At 37.5% G+C, this 8,364-nt stretch overlaps 1 protein-coding gene across 1 annotated transcript in view; it reads right to left on the minus strand.

The window, feature by feature from the left end:
- Nucleotides 1–7,947, minus strand: part of REL (REL proto-oncogene, NF-kB subunit) — a 30,408-nt gene extending 22,461 nt beyond the window's left edge. The window contains exon 1 of the mRNA XM_039240328.1: nt 7,810–7,947. Coding sequence (XP_039096259.1) covers nt 7,810–7,819 — 10 coding nt within the window. The 5' untranslated portion in view covers nt 7,820–7,947. The remainder of the gene's footprint in view (nt 1–7,809) is intronic.
- Nucleotides 7,948–8,364: the final 417 nt, after the last annotated feature.

Consider the following 8,364-nt stretch of genomic DNA (forward strand, 5'->3'; position numbering starts at 1 on the left):
TGAAGCTCCATAGTTTCGTCTTTGGGTTACTGAATGAAGTATTAATGTTACCTTTAATTTAATTCTGTTTGGTTCAGACTCCTCCTGTTTGAATTTACTACATATTTGTTTAGGCAAAAGACAGCCAGGGAAAACTGACTTTAACTTAATCTTGTTTATAATACTCATTTCAATTTTACTGAAAAAATGTAAGGCATGCAGATGAGTATTTCAACTTCACATACATATAATATATCCTTATATATTTCAAACAACTCAAATTCACATTTTAGTTTCAAATATTTCATATCCCTCTATATCATTGAAGGAGTATTTAAAGTACATTTTCCTCTCAATACTCAGCAATATTTTAAAGTGGTATCTTAAATAATTCAAGTGGTTGAACTAAAGGTCAAATAAATCCCTGCCCACTACTTATTTAAAGGTGTCTTGGTGGGAAGTTGATATAGAATTACATCATTAATGGTAAGTGGCTAACTTTTGCAGGATGAGTAAGTAAAAGTGCTAGGCTCATAGGGATTTTTCAAATATTTCATTGGTTACACAACATTACCTGAAGCTAGAAAGTGTTTTTGAAAAAAGTCTATATGCAAGAGAAGAACAGTTGTTAAAAGATTAAAATAATTTTTAAAATTGTGAAATTATAAAAATGAAAAATATTAGTTATCATATAACATCAAGTACTTAAAAACCTTTAAAATCTATTCTTCCTATTGCAGAAGCTCTTTATTGGCAAAAAAAATTGTCTCATAAGCAACCAATATTATAATATTCTACATTCCCCTAGCTGGAAATAATCTACCCTTCCTCTAATTTACCATAGTATTTTGTTTATGACTATTCCAAATTACTATACTTAGGGGAAGACTCCCTGTTTTATTTCTTCTTGAAAAAAGCAATTTGTTTTATTTCATCAAGTTATTGGTCTTATTTCTTTTTAAGCTACTTGAAAGCAGGAATTGTGATGTATTCATCAGTGCCTTGCACACTGATATTCGGTAAACATCTGAAGAATGAACAACTGAAAATCTAAAAATCTTTTTGTTTGTGTAAGTTATACAAACACTGAAGGCTCATACTGATGATGAATCAGATTTTCCTTAGTAGGTTTTCCTACTAAGGAAAAAAAACAAAACAGTACTTTTGTAGGTACCAGAATTGCTACACTTTTCTAATCCTCATACTTATTTACAGTCTAATTTATCTGTATTTATGATTTAAAAATACTTCCCAACTATAAATCACTTGTATCATGCATCAGTACAGTGTACCAGTTACTTCCTTCCTCAGTACTGTCTTAAAATGCCACTCTTCCTGAAAATGGTGCTGAAATGTAGTCATCTACAGAGTGGAAGAAGGCAAAATGTCAATGAGGGAATTGTAGGGAAAACAAATACTCTCAACTAAGATTATCTCAAATCACTACAATTTTGAAAAGTTGAAATTTCTTAAGTAGTTCTAAACAAGTTGATTACTGTACTCTTCTTTAACCAGTACTATGCAAAGTTAGGGTTGATCCTGCATTTTTAACAATATTGTAAAACATCTGAAATATAGCCAAAATATTTGCAAGATATATTTATGTTTTTATTTGCACTGAGGCAAAAAAAAAAAAAAAAAAAGTGCTATTTGAGTTTTTAAGACAAAAAAATTACATTGGTAGGGGGTGCCTGAGTGAGTTAGTCAGTTAAGCAGCGGACTCCTGATTTCACCTCAGGTCATGTTCTCATGGTTCGTGGGTTCAAGTCCCTCATGGGGCCCTGCATCGGCAGCGAGGAGCCTGCTTGAGATTCTCTCTCCCTCTCTCCCACTTACACACACACTCTCTCTAAAAAGTAAATTAATTCACTTATGTGGATTTAATAAAAACTTCACCAGTTAAAAAGTAAAAAAATAAAAAATAAAAATAAAAAGTTAATTAACTTAAAAATTTGTTTTAAATTACATTGAAATAAAAGTTAAAAATGGAGCTTTGTCAGAAATAGACACATTAACTAAAACCTTATAGCCAGCATTGGGAACCTGCATTAATTGTTCAGTAAAAAGTTTACTACAGTAATTATAACACTGTTTTAAAGTACTTTTATGTATATTCTCATTTGATCCTCTCAACTTTAATCTTCATAAAAACAGAACAGGAATTATCATCCCACTGTATAGATGATAAAGCTCAACATTATGAAGTTATAAGAAAAAGAAATTATGAATGACATTAGCTAGCTGGGATCCAATGAATCAAATTAAAAAACAAACACCCCATGCATAAAAACCAATAGGGGTAAAGTCACAATAACTGATTACAGCAAATAACCTAAAATAAATGCAATTTAATTATACCAAGATGCAGAGGGAAGTCAGTATTTAGATCCAATGAAATTCCTGGAAAAGAGTTCACAGTGAGGGTATGTATCAGAATTACCTAGGGAGCTTTTTCAAAAAACATACATGCCCTGATCCCACCTGTGATCTGCTGAATAGAAATAGAAATCTTTAAAGCTCCAACATATTTCTGAAAAAGCCTTCAAACCATTCTAACACACTTCTGATTAAGAACCACTGTCCTGAGACATAAAAAAGCAGAAACAATGCACACATCTAGAGAGGCAGTCCAAAAACTCATGTACAAGTATGAGCTGGGTGATAGACAAACTAGGCAGAGGAATTCTGACAACTTTTAAGCCTTCTTTGTCTCCCAGTTTACAAAGCTTAGCCAAATATAAGCAAGGGAAAAAGGCATTATGATAGGACAGTCTCCAATCACAGTGATCTGTTTAAAAGGTAAAACTGTTTGCAAAATTAGTATGTTAACTATCATCAAGAACATTTGTTACAATACTCAAGCAAATGACAACACACTAAAGTGTCAACACCACAGTTGAGAATAACTGACTACAGACGGCATCTCCCTCACAGAAGTACTGGATAACAGACTGCCTGAGAATCAGAGGAGGAAATGGAGCTCACAAATAAACACTTTTCTAAATATCACCTTCACTCTCTGGAGGTAAAGAAAAGACTTGTCATTCCTCAAACTTTGGAACTCAACTGAATCGTGGTGATAATCTTCTTTACCTTAAGACACAGGTGATCTCTTCCATTTCTTCCTAATTACTATCAAATTTTAGAGTTACCATTTCTCACATAGATAGAATGGCACTCAATTAACAAAGGGGCAAAGAAAACTTAAGCCTATTCCCACAGGATAGAAAAAGAATAACACAGAAGATGCAAAAGAAATAAAATGAAGGATAAGTTATATCAGTCATTAGTAAAAGGACACACTCTTTATCCACTAAGAAATTTTTTTATTTACTTTCTTTTCAAAATGTTCAGTATCATTTAAGTGGACAACAAAGAAAAGATACACTGCCTCTAAACATCACTGTTAAATTCTTCTCCCCTAGTTTAAAAATACAGAAAACTATTTCAAATTGTTTAAAAGTAAATGGGCATTCTTAAGTATTCTTGAGAGACTATTTTCTATCTAGCATCTGTCCTCGTCTATTATTATAAAGTTTTAAGGTTTCACAGAATTCTAGAATGTCAGGATACTCAAACTATCTCTAGAAGGTACTGGTTCCTAGAGGTCTGAGTCCCCAAACAGCTCCACTACATAAGAAAACTAACATTTATGGGTGTTTATGGGTTCCTCAAAACAAGCCTTTGTAGTAGTTATTCTCATTTTTATCTCAAAGATTAGCAGAACTGGAATAAAACCAGATTCATTATGGGCTAAAATGTCCAGATTTATTCCAGTATCTGAGGCTGACTCTCAAATGGGCCTTAAGAACCCAAGTAAGGAAATTTTCACGGTGTAGTTGACTGATGTATGCACCATAAAGTAAATAAAAGATGTAAGGGTTGGCAACGGGGATTCTTAGTGCTAGAGATTCTACTGTGGGGGAGAATCTTGAAAAATAATGTTAACTTCTGGGATGAAAAAGTAGAGAAATATTTAAAATCTGTCCCAGATTACTCAGGTATTTAACTAAATTAAAAATAAATGGCAATACCAAATCACCTGTCTTGATTAAGACTGCCAGATTTAGGGGCACCTAGGTGACTCAGTCAGTTAAGCGACCGACTCTTGGTTTCCACTCAGGTCATGATCTCACAGTTTGTGGGATCAAACCCCATGACAGGCTCTGTGCTGACAGCACTGAGTCTGCTTGGGATTCTCTGTATCCTCATGCCCTGCCTCTTACCCAGCTCATGCGCACATATTCTTTCTCAAAATAAATAAATAAATTTTTTTTTAAAAAGCCTGTCAAATTTAAAACTAAAAATTACAGGGTGCCTAGTTTTAAAAAGTTTTAAACAAATATAGATTGGTTTTTAGTATAAGTATGTCCAATGCAAGTATGCGTGTCTCGTGCCTACAAACATAATCATTTGCAGAGAACGCAGATGAGAGAAGGACAGAACAAAAGGAAATTCTGAGCCTCTTAAGTTGTATTTGGGAGAGACTACACACACCCCAGATGTTACCAATTATGATTCATCATGATTCCTCCCTAACCATTTCACTTACTCAGTGCCTTCACTCTGTCATGTCACCTTCATTCTTTCATACCACTATTGTCTACATTTTCATGAGTGGCATTTCTGAAACAGCCTTGGTGTTTACAGTGTGTAGTCTTCTACTTAAAAAAGTTATTTGCTGTAGTTGCCAACTCGAGCTTCCAGCCCTATCATTAAAAATTAAGTTGCATCATACCTACACTGATTTTTTCCCCTTACTCAAGAGAAATGCTTATGGTTCTCTTGAAACTCAAACCACAGAGTTGGAAGTAATGTGGCTTACAAAACAATTTCTTCATGTACTTCCTATTGTATGACACAACAGAACTATACTTAAGAAAACTGTGAATAAAAACGAATTATCTAAATTTTAAAACATATTTTACCAAAGACAGTACCACTTATTAGGAAACAGAGCTATGTGTGCATGTGTGTGCATAAGAGCATTGCATATTTCCTACTGGAACAATGAGAAGCTTTAAATTCAGACATAAAACAGCTAATTTTACTTAGGTTAAGCAAAATAGAATCATAAATATACAAGAGTAATGACTGTATGCATACCCTAAGTGGACAGGAACAATTTTCTTAACAATGCCTCTTTTTTTTTTTTTTAATTTTTTTTTTTTTTTTATTTCTAAGAGACAGAGAGAGAGAGACAGCGTGAGCAGGGGAGGATTAGAGAGAGAGGGAGTCACAGAATGAAACAGGCTCCAGGCTCTGAGCTGGCAGTCAGCACAGAGCCCGACACGGGGCTCGAACCCACGAACCGCGAGATCAAGACCCAAGCGAAAGTCGGATGCTTAACCGACTAAGCCACCCAGGCGCCCCTTAACAATGCGTCTTCTAATTAATTGTGCCAAAAGACAGAAAAATCAGGTGTGAAAAAAAAAAAGCAATAAAGACAACTTACTAGAACCCGATCTGAGAAATCCTCAACAATTAATTTGGTAATTTACCTGAACAAATTTAGAATCATAAACATATCAAAGTCCCAGGTACTCATGGTACTTTATAATTTTGCCTATGAGATTATGATCTGCTACTTTTACATTATACAGATAACATATGCACCTACACATACCTATTTACATATGACATCCGGTGAGAAATGGAGAAATGGTCTTAAGTGCTTGGTAATCAATAAAAATACTTTTTGAGGTTTCAATACTACCTTACTACAAATAATCTAAATAAACAAAGATAAACTAAGCAAAATTTTTTTCCTATTACTCTTTCGGTTCAATTACTGTTTCAAAACAGGAAGAGAATTTGTAATTGCTGCATGTTTTTCTCTAAGGCCTTTCCAAGTGATTAAGGAAAATATACCCAGACTCCTTTAAAAAAATTTCCTTGGCAGTTTTCAAACAACTGAATTACAATTTAAATAACTTGTTATATTTTTATTTATTTATTTATTTATTTATTTATTTATTTATTTATTTTTGAGAGAAAGAGAGTACTAGCAGGGGAGGGGCAGTGGGCGAGGGAGACACAGAATTTGAAGCAGCCTTCAAGCTCTGAGCTGTCAGCACAGAGCCCAACTAGGGGCTGGAACCCACCAACTGTCAGATCATGACCTGAACCGGAGCTGGACACTTAACCAACTTGAGTCATCCAGGTGCCCCAAATAACTTGTTATATTTTAAATAGTCCCATTTCAATGCAACTCCAGAAAAGTTAAAAAAAAAAAAAGGGGGGGGGTAAATAATTGTCCTACAACGTTCCATTCCTTTAAATTTTTTTCCCTTCAGTTTAGGGAATCAGTTCTCACAAAAGCACAAAATACAGTGCCATTAAACAAATTTAAATCATATCATCTTTCTGAATGATGTGGGTCTGACGCTACCCTCTGTGTAAATGGTTCTTTTTCTCACTTGTAAAAGAATTAGAAGTATTATATTCGTGCCATGTATTAATTAGGTTTGGTTAAAGCAGTCTGACCTTTTTTATTTATAATGCTCACCTTTCTTTACTACTTTCATACAAAATCTCTTTCTGGTAACCAATAATAAATTAGCCAAATATTTAAGATCATCTTTGCACTTTTATTCTAAATGTGCTTTGAAATTATAAATTTACAAAATTATCTTAAAGTTTGGGGTCAGTGAAGTGGGTAAAGAGAAAGTTGAAATATTTTAAACTACACTTGTTTCTCACATGAAACCACAGACAAAGTGAAATCAAATGTCATGTGAACCACGCCAATTTCCTTTTCGGCCTACAGCAGTAGCTATGGCACTGTTCTGCTCAACCCTTAAAAAAAATCCTTTAATGCTTTCTACTTCCTCTTCGCTGCTAGATATCAGCCTTCTGAGGGTCACTGAACCAGGGACTTGGGAGGACGCAGGTCAAGCAAAATACAGCTTCTGCCACTTAATACAGCGCTATCTTATACTATAAGGCTTCCCTGCCTCGCTCAGTTTGCTCCCTCTGCCGGGAAACAGCCCCACGAACCATGCCAGAATCCTGTAAAGGTCCAACTGGAACACAGTATACTCGATTTACTTCCCTTTAGTTACAGGCAGATCTAAACCACGGCTATATACATATGAGACTCCTTCCCCTACTGTCTAACCTGTTTTTTGGTAAGCTCATTTCCCTCCAAAGCAAGAAATCGACGCATCTATTAACTGAAAATCAATTTTTACATTAGTGATGTACAGTTTTCATTCCTACTCCTATTTTAAAGCACGGGTGTTCTCATACTCCTTTCCAACAACGAAAAAAAAATGACTTCTCCGTAAAATAGAAAGTACGAGCTTTATAGTAGAAACTATCCACTTTGTTGAAGCAACGTTTCCACTTAAAAGCTGTTAAGATACCAGTGGTTACTTTTAAAGCCGCATCACATTTTGTACAACTGTCAACACATCTGCGATCACCTCTTGGCACTTGATTAAATTACACTTTAAAAAAATAGTAGTGCGCTCCTGAGGTCTGAAGCTTCTTCATTCATGTTCTAAACATTAAACCACCATTTCAAAATAAAACAACTTCTAAATACGAGCACTATCTGTCCTTTATTTAGGTAATTGTTACTTCCCTAACCCTAAAAATCAAGTCGTTGGGAATTTCTAAGGTTCTGGCGATGATAATGGCATCAAATTACAGACCGTGACTTTGATTTCGCACGCAAACCCCGAACTAGATAACTTGTTAAAGGCTGACAATTTGCCAGATGAGATTTTAAACACAGAACGCGTACAACCAAAACTGAGACCCCCAAAACTCCAATCCCCGGAGGAGCTCCTTCCCCCGGTCCGGACCCGCGCCGGGAACACTCACCGGAGGCCATGGCTCCGCTCACAGCGCCGCCCGCTCCAAGCGTCCAGACCCGAGACCTCCGCGATCAGCCCGCGCCGGTCCGGCGGCCGAGGGACTCTGCCGACAGGACCCCCTGTTCCCCTGACCACCCCCGGGGCCTCCTCCTCCTTCCCGCCCTCCTCGGGGTTTGCGGCTCACACCTTCCCACCCCCTTAATTCTCGCGTTGCGATCACCCAAGAGTCGCCCTTCCTAGGTGCAGGAGCCAGGGGCAGGGGGCGGAGCGCCGCCGGAGCTACAGGCCGGCCTAGGGCGGGCAGCCTGGAGGTGAGGGGATTTCCCGCGGCTGACGCAGACTCCGCACCGCCGCCTTACCCGGGGGCGGGGAGGCGGGGCGTCCCGGAGGCCGGCTCCCCGCCCCGTCCCTGCCCCGCGCCCCGCCCCCTGCAGTTTAGGGCTTGGAGACTGGGTCGGGGCAGCGGGAGGCGGGATCTTCGGGAGCGCGGGGACCGCTGGGAGCCGCGCAATGACTCTTCCGAGCGTGCGAAAGCCGCCGGCTCCGAAGAAATCCCCCTCCT

The sequence above is a fragment of the Hyaena hyaena genome, unplaced genomic scaffold (assembly GCF_003009895.1).
Source record: "Hyaena hyaena isolate Hyena2069 unplaced genomic scaffold, ASM300989v1 scaffold_173, whole genome shotgun sequence".
Classification (NCBI taxonomy): Eukaryota; Metazoa; Chordata; class Mammalia; order Carnivora; family Hyaenidae; genus Hyaena; species Hyaena hyaena.